General features: G+C 45.8%; 2 protein-coding genes across 3 annotated transcripts; both read right to left on the bottom strand.

Moving 5' to 3' along the window:
* Positions 1-223: 223 nt before the first annotated feature.
* On the bottom strand, positions 224-9,682 carry LOC126983506 (spermidine synthase-like). Of its 2 annotated transcripts, XM_050836254.1 has the most exons (9): positions 9,543-9,682; positions 9,154-9,288; positions 7,636-7,756; positions 5,399-5,494; positions 4,588-4,774; positions 3,368-3,450; positions 2,466-2,612; positions 642-1,725; positions 224-524 (listed from the first exon to the last, which is right to left on the bottom strand). In XM_050836254.1, exons 1-8 carry the CDS (start codon positions 9,557-9,559, stop codon positions 1,582-1,584), a joined length of 930 nt encoding a protein of 309 aa, XP_050692211.1. In that variant the 5' UTR covers positions 9,560-9,682; the 3' UTR covers positions 224-524; positions 642-1,581. The 2 variants fall into 2 exon arrangements, with proteins under 2 accessions (XP_050692211.1, XP_050692212.1); XM_050836255.1 differs by lacking the exons at positions 224-524; positions 9,543-9,682 and adding an exon at positions 9,373-9,536 and having other exon boundaries at positions 928-1,725.
* A 1,846-nt stretch (positions 9,683-11,528) lies between these two features.
* Positions 11,529-23,211, bottom strand: LOC126983504 (protein timeless homolog). The gene is made up of 2 exons (XM_050836252.1): positions 23,033-23,211; positions 11,529-17,991 (listed from the first exon to the last, which is right to left on the bottom strand). The coding sequence occupies exon 2, from the start codon at positions 17,988-17,990 to the stop codon at positions 13,914-13,916; it is 4,077 nt and encodes a 1,358-aa protein (XP_050692209.1). The 5' UTR covers position 17,991; positions 23,033-23,211; the 3' UTR covers positions 11,529-13,913.
* Positions 23,212-23,552: the final 341 nt, after the last annotated feature.

Raw genomic sequence — 23,552 nt, 5'->3', positions numbered from 1 at the left:
AAATGAAGGAAAAGAGGAAAACTAAAAGGAAAATGGAGGAAAACAGGAAAGATAAAAAGAATACAGGAAAAACTGAGGAAAATACAACCACTAAATCTCCCACTATATACAAAGAGGAAAGAGAAAATACACACAAACATTAACATACTCAACACCAGGACTCAAGACCTAAGAGGGACACATTAAAGTTAGACCAATTTAAACCAAAGTTAAAACAATTGAGTGTGTAACAATAATTTATTTTGGTTGTCGACAGGTGACGCGCCATACACGGCTGTGCGTCATGAGGCATCATAATATTGCACTTAACCTTGCTAGCCGAAAACACACATACACACACACACACAAAACAAACTTAATGGTAAAGGAATTGGTTGAGCTAGCTGCCCAAGAAACACACACACACACACACACACACACACACACACACACACACCAGCCCCTTCTTTATCACAAACACACACATACACACAAAACAAACTTAATGGTAAAGGAATTGGTTGAGCCAGCTACCCAAGAAACACCTACACCCACACACTAGTACCTTCTTTACCACAAACACACACACACACACACACAAAAAACAAACAAACTTACAACAATGGTGAAAGTACTGGTCGAGGCAGCTGCCCAAGAAACACACACACACACACCCACATACACACACACAGTTTATCTCGCATTACGGTGATCCAGTCTGATGTTAACTTAGTGCAAAAAGAACAAAAGTTATACATAAATCAATTAAATGCATTGGAGATTTCACTTGAGCCTGTGTGGTATAAACAGAATCTGGTTTCCTATCTGGTTGTTGTTTTTCAGCCTCACTCCTTCCGCTCTCGCCACAAAACAACGAGATGAAATACCCGAAATTGACCTCTCTCTTGGCCACTCTTTACTTTTGTCTATCATGGGTGTGGTGAGTAGTGGGCTTTTTTTTCTGCACTCTTTTTGTTGCCCTTGAGCCGTCTCCTTTGTTGGGGGAAAAAAAAATCCTAAGTTCCTATTCTCCTTCCTCTTCCCTTCTATTTCTCCTCCTCCTCCTCTTCCTCTCTTCTCAGCTTTCTTTTCCAGTCAACTTTTTTTTCTTTTTTTTCCTGAGTCTTCTTTCCTTCAGGCTGTTTCATCTTGTTCCTCTTAAAATCAACTCCATTTTTTCTTTCTTTCTTCTTCTAATAACACCACCAGTTTGTTTGGTCAGGTCAAGTAGGGTTAGGTTAGGTTAGTTTACCTTGTTCAGCTTCTTTTCCTATCTTTCTTTTTTATCCTCAATCTCTTCTCATCCATGTTATTCCTTTACCAATTAACTTATCAGGTCAGGTCAGGTTAGGTTAGTTTGCCTGGTCCATCTTGTTCCTTTACCAATTAACTGCTTTCCTATCTCATCCTCCTCACAACAGCACTAGCTCATCAGGTCAGGGCAGGTTAGTTTGCCTGGTCCAGCATGTTCCTCTACCAATTAACTCATCAGGTCAGGTCAGGTTAGTTTAATTTGCCTGGTCCATCTTGTTCCTTTACCAATTAACTGCTTTCCTATCTCATTCTCCTCACAACAGCACTAGCTCATCAGGTCAGGTCAGGTTAGTTTGCCTGGTCCAGCTTGTTCCGCATGAAGGTGGGCAGTGTGAAGGCCGTGCGGTGGATGTCTGCGTTGTAGTACTTGAGGCCCATCTTGGTTGCCTCTTGCTGACTCCACACTCGGACGGGCTCATCAAATTTGGTTGCCTGTGTCGGGGAAGAGAGGACATGGGTTAGGCCACTGTACTAATTGCTGTGTTCCCTTCCCTTCCCTCTTTATTTTTTTTAATATCTGGGTGTTTGGGCAATAGTGGCAGTAGACTTTCCTGATGGAGCCTGTTGGTCGGCCCAGCCCATTAGTGTTGTAAGGGTTTTATAGTGGCGCCATCTCACTTGGTTCATGCTGCCCTCCAGACCTCATTTTTACTCCTATTGAGAGTGTCGCCAGAATCCAAGTTGACAGGCAATCACCAGGACAGCATGTGGGTAGTCTTGGGTCACTCACCAAGGACTGAACACAGGAGGGACTCGAACCGGGGTCCTCCAGAACACTGAACCCGCACGCCAACCACTCAGCCACCACATACCCTCATATAATAGAACAATTTGAGTTCTCCTTATCAGGCTTTTTGTTTCCCGTCTCTATTTTGCCCCTTAACCCGGTAGCAGTGACGGGCCAAATTTGTGGCTTTACCGTGTAGCAGCGACGGGCCAAATTTGTGCCATGATATAAACCCCCTAAAATAGATGATACATATTCTGATCACAAATGCTTTGATATATATTATGAAATGGTTTGTGTGAGTGATGATTTTTTCTCATTTTTCTCGCTCAGAGGGACCATTAAGAAACATGATCCCCGCTGCTACCGAGTTAAACTGCTTCTGTTGCTGTAAAATAATAAATAATAAAATAAATATATCAACACCAAGCTTCACTGTCCTTACTGGGTTAGTGCTGCAGAGGATGAAGCCAATCTGTCCTGAGGGGTAGGTGGGGGTGGAGGTGTAGGCGTACTGCACCACAGGGAAGGAACGCCGGCACGCACCCACCAGCTTCACAATCAGGTCCGCGTGCAGCCACATGCTCTCCCCCTGCCAATACGTATGTCAGTCTAGTATACAGTCATCCCTCAAATAGTACAGTTTCCAATAGTTCGGTTTCGGTTTCATACGGACTGTCATAGATCTTTTAGGATTTTTAAATTTTCTGCTCGTCGGGAAATTAAAAAATCCTAAAAAATCTTCTTAGAAAATCCACATAAAACCAAAACCGAACTATTGGAAACCATACTATCTGAGGGACTGTATTGTGATGGTTTTGGTATCTCTTAAGTTACTAAGGGTTGTGTTCTTGAATGTTTTGAGGCTTTTACACATACATTTGATTAGGCTTTCACAGGGGTTGTTGCATTAGTGTTTCCATGGGTAGTTGCACGATGTATTGTGTTGTACTGTGACGCATCTCTGGCGTTACTAAGGCTCATGCTTGGAAAGGTTTTATAATAGGATGTTGTGTTGGTAGTGATATGGGTAGTTTTATGAGCCTAGTAATGGTTCGACATTTGGGCCCTCACACACGTTAGACATAGATGGGGAGACAGGGCTATCCAGGCTTTAGTTCAGGTCCTATATACTACAAATAGGTAAACACACTTCTCATTAGGCTTTCATGAACTTGGGAGTCATGAAAGGAAGTGTGAACATGAAGGTAAAAAAAGGGTACCTAAACATGCTAATAGTCCACTGATACAAGATGACTATGAGGGACAAGCCTCATAAATATTATAGAAGGGTGAAGTTAGGGCGCCAACACTCCTTCCAGACACAGGCCAGCCCAGCACACCCACCTGGCAGCACAGGATGCCTCCCTCGGCCAGCCTGTTCTTCATCTTGACGTAGTAATCCTCGTTGAAGAGAGAGACAGCAGGACCTGAAGGAGTGATTGAGAGTTACCTTGAATAAATAACTTCTTACAAAACACTCAAATATGTTTTTCTTTTTCTTTTACAGCATGGGAGACAGCTCAAGGGCACAAAACAAGAACGCAACAAAAAAAGCCTGCCAGGCACTGCTCCAATGTGATTCAGGTCCATAGAACTTTAAATGCAAGAAAAATCAGTAAAATGTTCAAGGTTTTTAGTGTTTTGTTTATTTTTCTTCTTCTTTTTTTTTATATCAAGGTTCTTTGGACAGCTGTGTTTTTGAAGGTTGTGTTTTCCTGCCATCAAGAACTTGGCATCGTGTTTAAAGATGGCCATACACATGCAGGCCCGGCCTGTCCGGCCGACGAAAAGGGGCGGTGCTAGAGGCGGCATGTGTGTGTGGGGTGTTTTTCATCCGGCCAGGCCTGTCGCAACGGCTGGATGGATAACAGTCGGCGCTGGAAAAGTCCATCCGGCGCCGCCTGCGTGTGTGTGGGTGTGTGAGGTGTGGCCCATCACTACCATCATGTTGACAACATCGCTGCAACAATGATGTCTGACGTTTGGGTGGATAAAAAGTTTAGTTGTGAGCTTATAGAAGTTTATAAAGGATTTATATGCTGTTAAATCCACACAAAGCAATCTCCAACAAGTCGTTGTTGGAGAGCAGATCCATGTCATCAGCAAAGTGGTCCGACATGTACTGCATAATTTCATGGGGCGGCCTGTGTGTGTGTGTGTGTGTGAGTGTGTGTGTGTGTGTCTCGACGACCCACCCCTTTCCGTCGGCCGGACAGGCTGGGCCTGTATACATATGGCCGGCTTAAGAGCGATCAGAATTTCCTATTTATATGAATTTGTACAACTGAATTTTCTGTCTGTTTTGATTTCTTGTACTCTAAATTTTTGATGCATTTTTTTTGTAAGGTTATACTTTCCTGCCACTAAGACTTCATTGCTTTGTTTTTTCGGGGGATAACAACATCCTATTTATATGTCTTTGTACAACAGAATTTTCTGACTCAGTGGCAGTTTCTTTCCCCCTTTTTTTCTGCCCTTGAGCTTCCTTCGTAACTGAAAACGAGAAAATTAAGAAGAGAAAGAAAAAGGTCTCCTCGCCTCAACCCAGACCCTAAGCCACCCACCGTCCTTGGTCTCGCCGTCCTCCTGGTCTGTGTTGACGATGGGGTCCGAGGCGTCGGTGATGATGACATCAAACTTGTCCTGCGTCTCCTCCAGGAACTTTGCCCCGTCGCCGGTGTGCAGCGTCAGCTTGGGGTTGGTGAAGCCACAGCCCATGGATGGCACGTGGGTCTTGCACGCCTCAATGACCTGCGAGAAAGTGTTTGGGGTAAGACAACACGTGCTGCACACATTTAGCATAGTGCTGGTTTTTTTTTTTTTTTTTTTTGTGTGTGTGTGTGTGTGTGTGTGTGTGTGTGTTATAGCACTGGTATACTTTCATGATAGGGTCTGTTGGTCTGCCCAGCCCATTAGTGTCGCCAGCAAGTGTTTTATAGTGGCACCATCTTGCTTGGTTCACGCTGCTTCCCGGAACTCCACTTGATCCTCTTTAGAGTGTGTCACCAGTCACCAGGACAGCATGTGGGGTAGTCTTGGGCCACTTGGTGGTGACTGAACACTGTCAGCTTGTAAGAATAACCGGGACTTGAACCCAGCTCCTCCAAGACAGCACACACACATGCCGAACTACCAGTAATCGCCTCCCCACATTTATTATTTTGATATGTTATAATATTCTGACTAAATAAACAAAAAAATCTAAAAATCCAAACTTGAATCCAATCACAGTAAATGACACCACCACCACCTCCTCCACACCACAATAGGCAAGTCACCCCACCACCACCATCAGTCACCTCCACATCAATCTCACACTGCACCACCTCCTCCACGCCATCACAATAAGTCACCTCCACCACCACCATCACTCACCTCCGCATCAATCTCACACTGCACCACCTCCTCCACATCCGGGTGTTTGGCCAACTCCCTCACCACACCTCCGTCACCTCCACCCACCACCAGCACCTGCAAGGGAGAGGAAAACTACTAAACCAAAACACTGAATGAATAAGAGGCTGAATGGCAGGGCAAAGAAGGCAAACTATATAGACTTGTTAATGAGGCGTCAGACAGAGAAGGGATGTAAGAGACAGGGCCATTTTCTTCCAGTTTGTACTAGGAAAGGCAGACTACACATCCCAGGAAGAACAAGAAACAGGCTGCAAGGGAAAAAAATGACCTTGTATTTGCTGTGCTGAGGGTCGCTTTTCCCTTGTCTTACAGCAGGGGAGGTGAGGAAAACTGCAGCACAAGGACATGAGAGGAACAGAAGGAGGGCTGAAGGGTAGGAAAAAGAGGCATCATATCAACGTTGCCAGATTGTCGTACTCAGCCTCAAATATTTACCAACTTCCGACCCCAAAACTGTCTCCTGGACCCAAATAGCTAGACTCATTTATATTTATTGTTAAAATAGTTCATTCCTGATGGTTCCTGGCAATAGTTAGACGTCAAAAACTGGTAAATACTATGCTCTGAGTACGACAATCTGGCAACGGTGCATCAAATAGAGGTGTAGATTTTAACTTTTCTTTTTTTTTTTTTTCTTTTACAGCAGTGGTAGGCCATGGGCAAAGCAAATTATCTGGTTAACTCTTGCATTAGGAAGCTGGACAGAATGAAGATGCTGGTTAACTCTTGCATTATGAAGGTACTGGGTAACTCTTACAAAAGAAACATGGAAAAAATGAAGGAAATGGTTAATTCTTGCATATTGAAGGTTAACTGGTTAACTCTTGCTTTATAAAACTGGACAGAATGAAGGTACTGGTTAACTCTTGCTTTATAAAACTGGACAGAATGAAGGTACTGGTTAACTCTTGCTTTATAAAACTGGACAGAATGAAGGTACTGGTTAACTCTTGCACTATAAAACTGGACAGAATGAAGGTACTGGTTAACTCTTGCACTATAAAACTGGACAGAATGAAGGTACTGGTTAACTCTTGCTCAATAAAACTGGACAGAATGAAGGTACTGGTTAACTCTTGCTCAATAAAACTGGACAGAATGAAGGTACTGGTTAACTCTTGCACTATAAAACTGGACAGAATGAAGGTACTGGTTAACTCTTGTACTATAAAACTGGACAGATTGAAGGTACTGGTTAACTCTTGCACTATAAAACTGGACAGAATGAAGGTACTGGTTAACTCTTGCACTATAAAACTGGACAGAATGAAGGTACTGGTTAACTCTTGCTCTATAAAACTGGACAGAATGAAGGTACTGGTTAACTCTTGCTCAATAAAACTGGACAGAATGAAGGTACTGGTTAACTCTTGCTCAATAAAACTGGACAGAATGAAGGTACTGGTTAACTCTTGCTCTATAAAACTGGACAGAATGAAGGTACTGGTTAACTCTTGCTCAATAAAACTGGACAGAATGAAGGTACTGGTTAACTCTTGTACTATAAAACTGGACAGAATGAAGGTACTGGTTAACTCTTGCACTATAAAACTGGACAGAATGAAGGTACTGGTTAACTCTTGCACTATAAAACTGGACAGAATGAAGGTACTGGTTAACTCTTGCACTATAAAACTGGACAGAATGAAGGTACTGGTTAACTCTTGCACTATAAAACTGGACAGAATGAAGGTACTGGTTAACTCTTGCTCTATAAAACTGGACAGAATGAAGGTACTGGTTAACTCTTGCTCAATAAAACTGGACAGAATGAAGGTACTGGTTAACTCTTGCTCAATAAAACTGGACAGAATGAAGGTACTGGTTAACTCTTGCTCAATAAAACTGGACAGAATGAAGGTACTGGTTAACTCTTGCTCTATAAAACTGGACAGAATGAAGGTACTGGTTAACTCTTGCTCTATAAAACTGGACAGAATGAAGGTACTGGTTAACTCTTGCACTATAAAACTGGACAGAATGAAGGTACTGGTTAACTCTTGCTCAATAAAACTGGACAGAATGAAGGTACTGGTTAACTCTTGCATATTGAAGGTACATACTGGTTAATTCTTGCACTACAAAGCTGGACAAAATGAAGGTACTGATTAACTCTTGCACTACAAAACTGGACAAAATGAAGGTACTGGTTAACTCTTGCACCATAAAGCTGTACGGAGGAAGTGTTGCCTCACCTTCCTGGGTCTGGGGTGGGCGTTGACTGGCAGGAAGGTGATCATCTCCTGGTAGCTCGCCTCATCCCACTCGGAGAACTGGATCGCACCGTCCAGCACCAGCACCTTCCCGTGGTTGGTGCTGTGAGGGGGTTATGATTCCTTTATGCTGTGTTCCTTTATATTGGGTTCTTAAGGTACTGATGAGGTGGGTGGATTGTTAGGTGAAGATTGTTTTTCCTTTATGTGATTTTCCTCTATGCTATGTTGTGTTCATTTATGCTGTTGTTCCTTGATTGATTGTATTGATGAGGTGGGAGGATTGTAAGGTGGAGATTGTTATTCCTCTACGTTATGCTGTGTTCATTTATGCTGTTGTTCCTTGATTGATTGTATTGATGAGGTGGGAGGATTGTAAGGTGGAGATTGTTATTCCTCTGTGTTATGCTGTGTTCATTTATGCTGTTGTTCCTTGATGATTGTATTGATGAGGTGGGAGGATTGTAAGGTGGAGATTGTTATTCCTCTATGTTATGCTGTGTTCATTTATGCTGTTGTTCCTCGATTGATTGTATTGATGAGGTGGGAGGATTGTAAGGTGGAGATTGTTATTAGCTATTTCTAAAGGTCAAAGAGGGATATCAGTCAGGTTCTAATGAGTGTTTTTCAGGCTCATGGTACAGAAGAAGGGTCAGACTACCACCAGGGTCATAAAACTACTCCTGGAAATGCCCACAACTCCTACGAAAGCCTTGTCAAATAGGTGTTCATGGGCGGCGAAATGTCTTATAATACGCCCCTATAATTCCTCTATGTGTTTTTCCCTGATGCACTGATGAAGTATGTGGGTCTATTTGAAGTAGAACCAAGTGTACCTGAGCGTCTTATTATTGTGTAATGCCCTGAATTCCACCTTCCACATACCTCCACTAGATCTCTGCATGTCACAAAACACACGAGAAATTAATCCAGATTCGGAAAGGGGTTTACCGGCGCTGGGCATCAAACCAGCGACTAGTTAAATGGAAAAGTTACTCCTTACTCCAGTCAGCCAAAGAGGTACCCCATTTGCCGAGTGAGTTTGAGAGGCTTTCGGTATCAGGCGGGTCCACTACAGTAGTAAAATGGGGTGCTTTAAGCCGGTACCAGTGACGGGCCAAATTTGTAGGTTTACCATGTAGCAGCGATGGGCCAAATTTGTGCCACGATACAAACCCCCCAAAAATAGATGATGCATAAAATGATCACAAATGCGTTGATATATATCGTGAAATGGTTTGCGTGAGTGATGATTTTTTCTCATTATTCTCGCTTAGAGGGGCCTAAGAAACATCATCCCCGCAGCTACTGGGTTAAACATTTACCTATCATTAAACTAACTCAACCTCCACAACAGCTTTAACAAATGTGTGTGTGTGTGTGTGTGTGTGTGTGTGTGTGTGTGTGTGTGTGTAAGCCCTTAACTGTGTGAGAGGACGAGCCTTAGATCCCTATTTACCCTCCCTCACACACCTCCTTCTTCCCCCCTGAGCCACTCACCTCTCGAAGACCTCAATGTTCTGGTATTGGCTGCGTTTCTGAAGCAGCGTGCGCTTCACCTTGAAGGAGAAGGCTTGGCCCGGCCACATGGGGGACCGCTCCGTGTACCAGCCCTTCAGTGTCTGGTCCATGGCTCTAGGGGGGAGAGCGGACAGGGGTTAGAGGACACGAGAATATATTGTAATGCTTACCTATTTATGTTTACCTGTTGATGCTTACCTAGTGATAGTTATCCTTATTGTGTGATTCTATTCAATCCTCTCTATTCTTAATCACTTCCTTGGTGCAGTTCAGTGTTGCCAAGTAGCCAGCCGTCCACTGTCTCCAAATGACTAGCAGAAAACAATAGAAGAGCTTTATCTCCTCCTCCTTCAGTGTGTCATACTTACTGAATCCACAAGTCCATAGAGTGCTCCAAGATAACGTTAAAGTGATAAGATGAACCTGAAGAAGAACATGACAAGCCTAACGGAACATGACTGACAGTAAATGCACAACCTGAGAAGAAACAGACATGTACGTACAGACCGCCCCACACACACACACACACACGGTCTGTCTATCTATCTATGGAATAAGAAACGGTCTGTGAACTACTATATACGGTTAACAAAATTATCTATCCTTCACCTAGTTTATCTATCTATATCTCCTATGCTCTGTTCCCTTGCACAAACTAACATAAGAAACTGTCTATTAAGTATTCATGGTTAACAAAGGCATCTATCATCTATTCTGCCCTTTACCTGGTCAATCTATCTATCTATCTATATCTCCTATGCTCTGTTCTCCTACACAAACTTAGGAAACTGCCTATAAAGTTATATATTCATGGTTAACAAAGGCGTCTATCATCTATTCTGCCCTTTACCTGGTCTATCTATCTATCTATCTATCTATATCTCCTATGCTCTGTTCTCCTACACAAACTTAAGAAACTGCCTAGAAAGTTATATATTCATGGTTAACAAAGGTGTCTATCATCTATTCTGCCCTTTACCTGGTCTATCTATCTATCTATCTATATCTCCTATGCTCTGTTCTCCTACACAAACTTAAAAAACTGCCTATAAAGTTATATATTCATGGTTAACAAAGGTGTCTATCATCTATTCTGCCCTTTACCTGGTCTATCTATCTATCTATCTATATCTCCTATGCTCTGTTCTCCTACACAAACTTAAAAAACTGCCTAGAAAGTTATATATTCATGGTTAACAAAGGCGTCTATCATCTACTCTGCCCTTTACTTGGTCTATCTGTCTATCAATTTATATCTCCTATGCTCTGTTCTCCTACACACTTAAAAAACTGCCTATAAAGTTATATATTCATGGTTAACAAAGGTGTCTATTATCTATTCTGCCCTTTACCTGGTCTATCCATCTATCAATCTATGTCTCCTATGCTCTGTCCTACAAACTAACACAAGAAACTATAATATGGAAACAGTAACCAAGGCATCTATTATCTATTCAGTCCTTTACCTTATCTATCAATCTATATTTCTGAGGCCACGTTCCCTTACACAACTTCCTTCCTTCCACGGCAGAAAAGCAACTCCACAATGTCCTCTGTTCTGGCATTTCCTCTCAGCACACTCACTCCTTATTAACGCTCTGATACTCAACTTTAATGATCCGTTTTACTGCCTGTGTCCTGCCTCCCTCCCTCCTGCCCTCATATATCAGTTAATAGCACAAACTAACATAAGAAACTATAATATGGAAACAGTAACCAAGGCATCTATCATCTATTCAGTCCTTTACCTTATCTATCAATCTATATTTCTGAGGCCACGTTCCCTTACACAACTTTCTTCCTTCCACGGCAGAAAAACAACTTCACAATTTCCTCTCAGCACACTCACTCCTTATTAACGCTCTGATACTCAACTTTAATGATCCGTTTTACTGTCTGTGCCCAACCTTCCTCCCTCCTGCCCTCACATAAATACTCTGTTGATGGTTACACTCATTAATTCTCACCACCCGTGCCTGTAGTGGTGGTGAGGGTGGGACGTGGGGAGGGGAAGAGCATGAAATATTCTCCCTTATGATCATCGCTGCCAGATTGTTGTACTTATAGCATCGTGTCTGCTAATTTTTGACACTTGACGATCCCCAAAAGACATCAGGAATTAACGATTGTAATGATAACTATGAGTCTTGTTATTTGGGTGAAGGAGACAGTTTTAGGATTGGAAGTCGGTATAAAGAAGAGGCTGAGTAAGGCAATTTGACAACGCTGCTTATGATGCCAGATGAGGACTGCACACCCACCCATCAGCTGCTTTAATGTGTGTGTGTGTGTGTGTGTGTGTGTGTGTGTGTGTGTGTGTGGTGAGGGGGGATGGGAGTCAAAGTCAAGCTATATACAGACTGGTAGAATATATTTGTGAAACTCTCCTTGCACAACACATTATAAAAATACAAAATGTTTTCACAGGATTTGGAAGCTAGAACACGATTCCATCCCTCTGCAAGTTTCTAATAAGTGTCAAAAATAAAAGTTACGAACAAGACTGGCAGAATGTGTGTGAAACTTTCCTCGCACCGCACATTATAAAAATACAAATAAGGTTTCCACAGCAGATGAAAACCAGATTAAGATTCCATTCAGTTAAAAAAACACCATAATATATTCTTTAACCCAGTAGCAACGACGGGCCAAATTTGTGGCTTTACCGTGTACCAGCAACGGGCTAAATTTTTGCCATGAAATAAATCCCCCCAAAAAGATGATGCATAAACTGATTACAAATGTGTTGATATATATTATGAAATGGTTTGTGCGAGTGATGATTTTTTCTCACTTTTCTCGCTTTGAGGGACCTTTAACCTGGTAGCAGCGGGGATCATGTTTCTAAATGGTCCCTCTAAGCGAGAAAAATGAGAAAAAATCATCACTCTCTCAAACCATTTCATAATATATATCAACACATTTGTGATCAGTTTATGTATCATCTATTTCTGGGGGTTTATATCATGGCACAAATTTGGCCCATCGCTGCTACACGGTAAAGCCACAAATTTGGCCCATCGCTGCTACCGGGTTAATTAAGAAACGTGGGTTAATCAAATAATACGAAAAGATGTCTTGTCACTAAATATGTATTACTTGGCAGGCTTACATGGCGTGATCAATTCAGTTTCCATTCAAGAGGTTCATCATGTAGGTTGACTTGACTGTTTAACATGAACCACGGGTCGTATTAAAAGACATTGCCGCCTAAGAACACATAGCTGACAAGGCTTTCATAGGAGTTGTGGGCATTTCCAGGAGTAGTTTTATGACTCTGGTGGTAGTTTGACCCTTCTTCTGTACCATGAACCCAGAAACACATATTTGACAAGGCTTTCATAGGAGTTGTGGGCATTTCCAGGAGTAGTTTTATGACCCTGGTGGTAGTTTGACCCTTCTTCTGTACCATGAACCCAGAAACACATATTTGACAAGGCTTTCATAGGAGTTGTGGGCATTTCCAGGAGTAGTTTTATGACCCTGGTGGTAGTTTGACCCTTCTTCTGTACCATGAACCCAGAAACACATATTTGACAAGGCTTTCATAGGAGTTGTGGGCATTTCCAGGAGTAGTTTTATGACCCTGGTGGTAGTTTGACCCTTCTTCTGTACCCTGAGCCTAAAAAAACACTTATTAGAACCTGATTGATCCCCCCTGTGACCTTTAGAAATAGCTGATGTGAGAAGCGAATGTCTTGTAATACCAGCCACAGTGTTTCCCGCCACCTTCCTGCTCCTACAGACAAAACATTCCTACTAAAATAAATTCCTGAAACATTACTATAACAATTTTTTTTTTTACAACAAAGGAGACGCCTCAAGGGCAACAAAGTGTGGAAAAAAAGAAAAGAAAAAAAGCTCGCTACTCGCCGCTCCCACAACAGACAAAACTAGTGCCCAAAAGATTACATCCTCCTCCTCCTCCTTTTTCCTTTTCTTATGTCTCACTCACTCTCATTGTCAATTATTTATCTTTCTTCTCTGCTTTATTTTGACCCGAGATATTACTTCCTCTTTTCCTCCACACTTTCATATATCACTTTTTCATTTTGGTGTGCCTGTTATTCTGTTCCCTTCTCTTCCTTTTCTTAACCCCTCGACTGTGGATTTCCTCCAAGAAGACATCACCAAGCTGCAGGAACGGAACAAAAAGTGGCTGCTACAATTCAATGAAGAAATATGTGACGTCCTGCACTTGGGAGGGGAAATCCAGCATACCAATACCACATGGGAAACACTCCACTATCCACCACAGAGGCAGAGAAGGACCTGGGACTATATGTTACCAGGCTACCAGTGAAGGCCTAATCCGTGCCAATCGCAGTGGACGGGTTAACTCCTCTTCTCACTTTCAATAATCGCTCTTTTTCTTCTCTTTCTCTTTCCTTTCTTAACTTCTCTTGATGCTTTTGATTATCAGTTTTTTTCTTCTCCTCCTCCTCTTCCCTTTTGTTAACCTCTCTTGTCGTTTTCAATCATCGCCTTTTTCTCCTCCTCCTCCCTTTTTTCACCCCTCCTTCTCCTCTTCCTCCTCCTCTTTTCTTAATTCCTCATATTCACTTTCATTTAACAGCCTTTTCTTTGATTTTAGTTCCTCTTCCTCCTTCTCTACCTCCTCTTTCTTTCACTCTTCCTCCTCTTCCTTAATCTCTCCTCATGTTCACTTTTAATTATCGCTATTTTTCTTTCATTTTGGTCCCTCCTCCTCCTCCTCCTCCTCCTTCTCTCACTTCCCTTCACTCATCCTCATCATCACTACTTATCACTGCTCTTCTTCTTTGCTTCTTGGTGGCTTGAGATATCACCAGCTCCTCCTCCTCCTCCTCCTCTTCTCTCGGCATCTTCGTAACCTCTTCTCCCATGTCTTCCTTCTCCTCCTCTGAGTCTGAATCCAATACTACGCGCTTCTTCTTCTTCTCCTTTTTCCGTTTGATTATTTTACCATCATCGTCACTTTCCTCTTCCGACAGCACCCTCTTGCCTGCCTTTTTCTCCGACGAAGGGTCAGGTCGGGCAGCGAGGGATGACAACGGTGCCTCGTCCTCACTTGAATCAACGCCTACCGCTTGGCTTGACGTCGATGGGGTCTCGTTGTCGTAAGGTGAAGAAGGGATGTCAGGTGTGCTTTGTCCTTTCTTCCCTTTCCTCTCCTTTTTCTTCTTTCCTGTTGATGGTGCTTTGGTTTTAGAGACTGATGATGATGGGGTATCGTTGTCACCGTCACCATCGTCAACAGTGAATGGTGAATGGATGTCTGGCGAGCTTTTTCTCTCCCTCTTCTTTTTCGATGGTGGTTTCGGTTTCACATCTTTATTCTTTTTTGGCTTTTTCACCTTCATTGGCGCGTCCTCCATCACCACCACCTCTTCCACAGGCTCAAGGGGCTCATCCGGGTTCTCTAGGGTCAGCAGGCCACCCTCGACACCTTGCTTAAGATACTCGGCACGTTTCCGTAAAGCCGCGACTGACAGATTCGAGGGTAGGCGCCAGAACATCTCCTGGTGCGACATGGGCGGACGAATGCCAAGAAGACGCAGAAGTTTTTGGAAGGCATCATCGTCCATGGCATCGGTGCAGATCTGGGTGATGGCTAGGATCGGCACTGGTTCGAAGTCCCCGTCTTCCTCGCGATCGTCGGCCACATCGTTTAATATGCCAGCCAGCCACTCGACGGCCTCTCTCCGCCCAGACTCCAGCACGACACCGAGGGCTTGAGAGATGAGCGCTGGTGTGGCTATGGGGTCCGAGGGGGGTGGAGGTTGGTGTCTTGTAGCTCCCTGGCGGTTGTTACTCTTGTCATCCTCCTCCTCCTCCTCCTCACTGTTACTTTGATCATCATTGTCATCTTCCTCATCATCGCTTCCCTCATTCGCTCTCAAGAAGTCCTCACCTGATTTCTTTCCTTGCTTCCTATTGCTTGGATTCTTCGGTCGCTTCTTCCGCAGTTCCTTCCTGTCGGCCACCAATCCCAGCTCAAGGATCTTCTCCACGACTCGATGCTTCGGGCGACGGATGGTTAACCCGTCCATGATCCTTCCTACGATGTCCATGGCCTCGCGATTCTCCTGGAAGAGTGTCCGAAGCTCCTCCTCCTCCTCCTCAGTCCATGTCCTCGGCGCTCTGATCCTGGGAGCTCTCTGTTGTAGGTCCCTTATGTTTTGTATCAGTCCGAGTTCCTTGAGTTTTTTTATCACGGAGCGTCGGGTGCGGGACCTGCTGATTAGACGGTCCAGGATCAGGTCCACCGTGTCCTTCCCGTCACGCTCGTCCTCGGGGATGTCCGTGACCTCCTCGTGCAGGTGCCTCAGCTCCTCCTCCTCCTCCTCCCGCCATGCCTGCTTCGCCGCCTGCTTTCCGCTCTCCTGTTCACCGTACCCGCATTCAATCTCCAGCGCGTCTTTGTTTGTCTTCCAGAACAGCATCTCGACGTACACCTTGGGGTTTGTCTCGGCCACTTTGTAGAGCTGCCGCATTATGTACTTGGCGAACTTGGCAATCTCGCGCGGGGACTCGAGTGTGTTGCGCAGCGGGTCCTCCATGGCACGCAGGAACACAATGAAGAGCGAGGCCTGGAAGAAGATGGCGGGCAGCTTGACGTCCCAGGCCAGGCGATGGAAAAGCTTGAGGATGCAGTGGTTGGTGTGCGTGGTGTTGGTGGGGTAGTGGTCCAGCAGCCGGCTGTATGCGCGGATCACCTTGGTGTTGGCGAAGCGACGGATGAATGCATCCAAGTCAAACTCCTGCTCCGTCATCACCGCCATCCTCTCCTCCTCCTCCTCCTCTTCCTCCTCCAGCTCCTCCTCATTCACCTCCTCTGGGGCTGGGGCACCCTGGGGAGGCGTGAGGTTGGCCATGAACACCTCCTGCAGTGTGAGAAAGTCCTGGGTGTGGTCCGCGGCCTGGGGGCCAAACACATCCCCTTCGGGCCACACATCCCGGGCCGCCCGCAGGAGGGCCACGGCCTGGGGATACTCCTTGTCCTGCAAGTGCCTGCTGATCCTGCGCATGGCCATTTCCTTCTGCGTGTCCTCTGGCTCCTCTGACAGGGGGTCAAAGGGCACCATGAGGGGCAGCTCCCCCGCCTCACCCTGCACTGCCGCCGACACCTCCAGTGACGCTACCTCCCACTGCTCCTGCAGCTGCTGCGGTGTGAGTTCGGCCGTGGCTGTGGCAGCCTTGGCAGCCTTGGCTTTCCTCTGGGCTGCCCGTCGGGCCTTGCCCTGTACGATGACGTGTCTGCCGCGGCCGCAGAAGCCCTCCAGCAACTTGAGGAAGATGTGCGTGGCCTCCACGGCATCGCGCAGGTAGCTGAGGCTCATCTTGACGGGGTCATAATTCTGCAGCAGCAGCAGCATCATCTCGCGATACTCCACCACATAGAAGACGCGGCTCTTGAGCACCCGGGAGGACTCACGCACCTCATGGCTGGGGGAGCGGTCCATGTGGGCCAGCGTGGCCAGCAGCTCCTGGTAGGCCCGCAGTGCACGGTGCATGCGCCGTGACCACAGCGCCACCTTCTTTTTCTCTGCTGCCATCATCTCGAAGAAGTTCTCGATGTGTGTCTGGATGAAGTGAAATGTGTGGATGGAGAGTGTCTCCGTCACGTACTCCACGCGGAAGTTGTGGTGGCGGTTGAACTCCATGAAGAAGCGCATGGCCCAGAGGTAGTATGTCTCGTCATGGTCCTGGGCACGGGCGCGGTCCAGCGCGTCCTTGACGGCTGCCATGATGCCGTTGTAGGCGCCGGCAAGGAACTCCACGCAAAATTCCTGCAGGAAGAGGCGGACAGCCAGCGTGGAGCGCCGCGTGGTGTCAGTTTGCTTCAGGGGTACACGGTTCTTGTTGTACTTCTTGGGCCGCTTGTGGCGGTCGAAGGAGCGCTGGCTGCCGTCGGCACAGGGCTGGTGCAGGATGAGGTCGTTGTCACCCACGCCCTTCACGTTGCGCACCACGTACGTGCCGCCAAAACGCGAGTGCCTGGAGGGCGCGGCACGGCGCCGGGACTCCTGCTGCAGGGCCTCGCGCCGCCGCAGTTCCTCCAGCTGCCGGCTCTCTGCCTGCCGCTCTTTTTCAGAGCTGCCCAGGCCAGCAGTGGCCAGCTGGGCAGCGTCCTGTTCCCGCAGCATGAGGGACACCACCTCCAGCACATGGAGGGCCAGGCGGTGCTCGGCTGGCGTGGTGGCCAGGTACAGCAGCAGGTCGGCCAGGCCGCCCATGTGCATGGCCCACAGCACCTGGTCGTGGGTGGAGGCATCATCGTCGGTGCGGCCCTCATCAGCGCTGGCTGGTGCGGAGAGCACGTTGCGCACCAGCACCAGGATCCGCTCCAGCAGCAGCCGCTGGTCCTCATCACGGTCCTCGGGTGGCACCTCCAGCAGCTGCCCCACACGGCTGGCCAGCGCCTCCCACGCCCGCTGCTTGGTGAAGGCCTCCTTGAACTCCTGCTGCTGCGTCACCAGCTGCAGGAACTTCCTGCGCGTCACCTTCTCCTCCGGCAGCTCCTCCCTGAACAGCAGCAGGGCAGGGTTTGTCAGGTCTACCAGCAGCCGCACCAACAGCTGCAGCAGTTCGTCATCATTGCCGTGCTCCTGCAGCAGCGGCAGCAGGTCCGTCTGCAGCACGCGGGTGTCCCCCAGGGCGAGCCGCACCTCGTGGCTGTCGTCGTCGCGCCGCAGGTAGCGCAGCAGGTCCTTGGTGGTCTCCAGGCAGTCTGCCTCGCGGTGGTAGTGCACGCCATCGCTGTAGCCCAACGACGAGCACGCCGCCAGCAGCTCAGCGTGCACCAGGCTGTCCGTCCCCACTGCCGCCGCCATCCTGCAACCACCACCACCACCACTGTAGCTCAGCACCTCAATACCTCCACCACCACCACATCACCACTCAGCAACATTAGGACACAACCACCACTGCTCCTCCACTCACCACCTGCAGGACACCATCATCACTACCCCACACAGGGCCTGACCACCACAGTCAGCCCCACACACGACTGTCTCGGTCACTCCTCCCAAAGGGAGCACAGTGGTGCCATGACTCACCCTCAGCAGCAGTGTGTGGGGCTTGCAGCTCACCATAATGTTTAATGGACCAGTCATAATTAAGGGCTGCTTTTAATACTAGTTTTCTTTTCCTTCAAATATTGTGTGCCAGTTCTTTCTTTCTATCATTTTCTTCCCATGAAAATTTTCCTAGAACAATTCAAATCTTACTTGTTTCTCTAATCATGTACAGTTTATTCTTATTTCCTGAAATTTATGGAAGTGGAGTAAACATTGCAGTGAGTTTTGTCCTTTGCTTCATGTCACAGCTCATTTTTTTTTCCTCCAGTGCAGCGGGTGACAATGACATGACTAAGTGTTCCGTCTTGCTCTGACCCAGACCATGAGGCTGATGACACGCCACCAACCCTGAGGCTGTTGATAGAGTTGTCGCTGTCCTGTGTCTCACCTCCACCATTCTTGACCTCTCAACTGTCTTCTCATTATCTTCCTAAAACCTGTTTTTCTCTCACATTTTATGAGGTTTTCTCTTCATGTTAATTCTCTGAGAAAATCTAAGTAACAGTGCCATGCATCCATAAGAAATAATTAATGTTACACATAATTAACACAAAAAATCAGTAATCTATTGCCAGCCTGATGACAGCTTGGCCTAGGCATGGCTGCCCCCTGCACAGAGGCACAATGGCAGCTATTTACAACTAAATGTTAGAGAAATAACATTTCTAATTACTAAACCGATTTCAACCAAAGCGGATAGCAAATAAATGAACAGCTGATTAAAAACAAACAGAGCCTTCCCTTGTAGTCACATTGCTATTAATATAGTAACCTATTGATACAAAATGAAAAACTATCACTGCTAAAGATCAACCTAATGTTGATAAAATAGTAAGCTACTGCTAAACTTGCTCCAGCGCTTTTTTTATTATGTTTTCACAGGTATCATCTCCCTGTGAAGAAGCATCACATCTCACCCAGAAATTAATGTTACATGTCTCTGAAATACAGCCCAGGTGTGCTAAATTAATAAAGTAGATTGGTAAAACTCCAACCAAACTAAATCTAACCTGGCATGGCCTTATCTGACCTACCTTAGATAAATCTAACCTAATCTGACATACCTTATGTAAATCTAAACTAACCTGCCCTGCGCCCTGCTGCCAAAATATGACAAACAGACATTAATCCTTCGATATATCCCACCGAGAGGATATCTTGGCACTCCTACGGAATGTTGGTCCTGCCTGGCTCACGGGCCAAGGCTGCCAGTTATGCATTTTCTGCTGCAGTGTTACCCACGAAGAACAAGAAGAATCTTCATGGGTTGTGTACGTATACTGCCTTAGTACAAACAAAAGAAATCAAAATACTTGGTAATATAGTTTCATATCTTATTTCTGGCATGATTTAGAGTGTAATAGAAAGTGTGAATGAAGCTGGGGAGCCCTGGCAGGATGGCTCGCTTGCCCAGTGTGGTAACACTGCAGCAGAAAATGCAAAACGGGCAGCTTTGGCTTGCAAGCCAGGCGGTAACAACATTCCGTAGGAGTGCCGATATCTTAATCCATTACCCCGGACCTACAGTAGGATACATTATATCTTCCAATGTTGCCCCCATGAGATAATAATCTTTCCAAGGTCTCGTATACTGTTGTACTTTTCTAGTTTTATTGGAGCATCATCCATGTGGGGGGGGCGCACCTCCCCTGGTTAGGAGGGGGGTCAAAGGGGGCGAAGCCCCCCTTTTAGAGGTTAGGTTATGTAAAGTTCGGTTGGAGTAGTTTAAATATGCTCCCCCACCCAAAACCCCCGATTTCCCACGGATCCCCCCAGTTGAACCTCTCTGCGAGATATTTTGTGGCTGCGGCAGCGGGTGCACAAAGGGCATTGAAAAGTCAATCATTTAGTGATTTCTGGCAAAAATACTATCTCCATAATAAACAATATCAAATTTTGTCCAGAAATAAGCAGTCAGCATCTTGAAATTGGTTGGCTACACTTTGGTGAATATTCCCCATGATGCCTTTTGTAACGGAGATATTTATATTTCTTAGGTGTCTCTAAATTATTAACCTTTTAATGCCTGGGGTGCACCCGCAGTAAAATTCTAGTGTTTGCCCATACTCCCTCCTCCCCCCCATACAAGCCTGGGGACCTGGTGGGAACACTGGGTCTCGGGTGGGGGACACGAAATCCGTCGCAATCGCGCATTTTTTTAAGGGGGGTGGGGGATAAAAACTCCCTAGATCTAGGGAAATTCCCTAAATTTAGGGATTTTTCCCTCCCAACACCACTAAAATGAGCGTTTGTGATGAATTTAGTGTTTCCCATTCGGAAACCATACACTCACCGGATCCCCAAGCTTGTTTTGGGAGAAAAGCGTAGTGAACCCACCAAACGATGCTCACCTCACCATCTGGCGTGGCGCCGGAGGCCATTTGTGCTAGGGATGTACCGATACCAAAATTTTGACCGATACCGATACCCCAATATTTGACTGATACCGATACCTGTGCACTGATTTTTTTTATACAACAATTCCAGCAGCTAAAGGGCAATATCAAATGTTAAAAAAAAAAAAAAAAAAAAAAAAAAAAAAAAAAAAGACCCACTACTCGTTGTTACACTATAGAAGGGAAGAAAGCGAGGGATGAGGCGCCTCGTGAGGTCTCGTTGACTCAGCTAGGTTAGCTTTATTAATTACCGTACATTTAGGCAGAAGACTGTGAAGAAATTCCCAGACCCTGGCAGCGTGCCCCAATTCGGGGCGACTGTCTGACTGACTGAGACAGGCAAATGAGGCGAGTGGAGGGGGTCCGCCAATCCCGCGCTGAAGCTACTAAACCTGTATTGTGCACGTCCGCGGTACCTAGCTCTGTACTGTATACCAAGTATTATATACTTATATTCAAAGTAATATGAATCTTATCGTTTAAAGTGATGAAAATTAAATCGCGGGAAATTCCAAACTATGTACAAGGTAGTATCACGATACTAGATAATTAAACTTTACTAATATTTTTTTCAACAATTTAGGAAATCCAATTTCTGTTGAACAAAATTATTTGCAACAAGTGACATGCGACGTACAAAACTCCTTCAAGTATCGGTAGTATCGGCAGAAAATGAGCCAATACTGATACTCTTAAAATGTGCCGATACCACCGATACCGATACATCGGTACATCCCTAATCTGCGCTCACATAAACTCCCTACACCACACTCATGCCCTCTCTCTCTAGTAGGTTGTCACCTCATCACAAGGTTTCTGTCCTCCAAGTAGAGTCTGTGGCACCAAACACAGTGTATCTTCATTGTTTACCACTGACAAGCAAAACCACCGGCTAGCCGTGATCCGTCCAACGCCGCGCCTTAAACAATACTGCGGGTTTTAGAGCAAGTGAAGGCTCTCGAACCTCCTGCCCGAGCTATTCGAACACGTGAATCCTTACTGACCGCATTTTAAATCTGCTTCACGGGTTCGTATTCCCAGTATACAAGGTGATTGTGGATACTGACCCCGCGCCTCCAGAATACGATAATACGCCTCCATATATCAGTTAAAAACAACAAAATAAATGTCCTTCAACAATAATATGAAGGCGGAAGTACTTAAAAGAAGCTGAATTAATCCCCTTCCCACAACGATCTTGGGGGACCCGCGGGAAGTCGGAGTATTTGGGTGGGGGAGCATATTTAAACTATTCCAACCGAACTTTACGACCTGCTAACAGGGGGCTTTGCCCCCCTCGACCCCCCTGCTAACCAAGAGGGGACTGCGCCCCCCCATGGACCCCCCTCTTAAAGTACCCCAACTGAACTTTACGACCTAACAGTTAACTGAGGGACATTGAACACAAGTAACCTGCATTCGAACCTGCTTCACGGGTTCGTACGTGATACCAAACCTGCTTCACGCATTCGTACGTGATACCTGTAAGTGAATACATAGTCGTATGTGACGGTTGCAAGATTCCTATGACATAAATTACTTACCGTTTAGATGCTTCATTATGACCTTAATACTGTAACAGGGGGCTTCGCCCCCCTCGAACCCCCCCTTTGATATGGAGAGTGCGTGAAATTGTGTGGTTTCCGTACGTTGTAAAAAAACCCGGAATGTATGAAATTTCCCTACATCTAAGTAATTGTAAGGAATTTCCCTACATCTAGAGTAATTTTGAACCCCCATAACTTAAAAACTATGCATTTGCGACGCATTTCATTTTTACCACCGCATTCCCTGAAGTTTCAATGGCCCCCTAGCCAATTTTGGTTGCGAGGGGCGAGTATGAGCAAACACTAGAATAATACCGCACCCGCTCCCACCCATTATCATTGCCCAGCATAGTGGACCCGCCCCCTCCGCTGCCCTGCCCCGTCCCACTTCATGCTGCATATTTCCACCAGCCACACCACGTGCCGAATATATTAAACTAACCGAACGTAACAGTGGTAGTGCGTCCTGAAACCTCATCAACAGTAAACGGTAAACAGTAACCTACTTAATGGGGGAACTTAACCTCCCTCGACACACCCTTTTATTTTCTGGAAGTCATTCGTTACTGCACTGCATTCAGGGACCAAAAAATAATCCATAATGTAAGTAAAAACTTCCCAAGAGGTGGATGTCATACGGGAAGAAATAACACACACACACACACACACACAAAACCTACAAACACACGAACGAATAATCATAAATTCCAATCACACGGTAACACAAGAACCGAACAAAGATAGCAATTTATAAAGACACACACACACACACACACCAAAACAACAGACAGGAAAACAAAACAAAATTAACACAAAAAACAACTTATTACTGAAGACAGCCTCGCCCACTGACCTGCTGCTGGTGCTGAGTGGCGGCAAGCTCGCGACACACGCTGGATGCTGTGTTGTGCTGTGTGGGGGGATAAATAAGGGATAATGTGGACTTTCTTCGCCCGGCCGCTCACTCTGTCTCCCGCCGCCACAATTTACGCGGGAAGCAGAAAGAAACAGCTGACCAGACTTACCAGATTGTCGTACTCAGCTTCTTACATTTCCAGATTTCCATCCAAAAATCCGTACCTGCACCTCAATAACTAAATTTATGTATAGTTATCGTTGAAATGGTTGATTCTTGGTGTCTTTTTGAAATAGCTGAGTGTCGGAAGCCGGTAAATGCATAAGTGGTGAATACGATAATCTGGCATTGCTGCAGCTAACGCTTGCTGAACAGCGGCTTGCGTGCTACAATTTATTTTTTACTTTATTCAAAGGCTGACTTAGACATGATCAAACAAGACCTAACTGCTTTCAGCACTGCTTTTTTTTGCGACAGACCCACATACAAGACTTCCTTCCACCAACTAGAACAACCA

Source organism: Eriocheir sinensis, chromosome 54, assembly GCF_024679095.1.
Source record: "Eriocheir sinensis breed Jianghai 21 chromosome 54, ASM2467909v1, whole genome shotgun sequence".
NCBI lineage: Eukaryota > Metazoa > Arthropoda > Malacostraca > Decapoda > Varunidae > Eriocheir > Eriocheir sinensis.
Note: the sequence above shows the minus strand (reverse complement) of the source record. Positions and strands in the feature narration are given on the sequence as shown.

Excerpts from the sequence above, each read along its gene's own strand:
- LOC126983504 (XM_050836252.1), bottom strand. The coding sequence starts at position 17,990 with ATGGCGGCGGCAGTGGGGACGGACAGCCTGGTGCACGCTGAGCTGCTG.
- LOC126983506 (XM_050836254.1), bottom strand. Across the intron at positions 7,757-9,153 it reads AACATTGAGGTCTTCGAGAG|CACCAACCACGGGAAGGTGC; the intron begins GTGAGTGGCTCA and ends ACCCCCTCACAG. Across the intron at positions 3,451-4,587 it reads GGACGGCGAGACCAAGGACG|GTCCTGCTGTCTCTCTCTTC; the intron begins GTGGGTGGCTTA and ends TCACTCCTTCAG.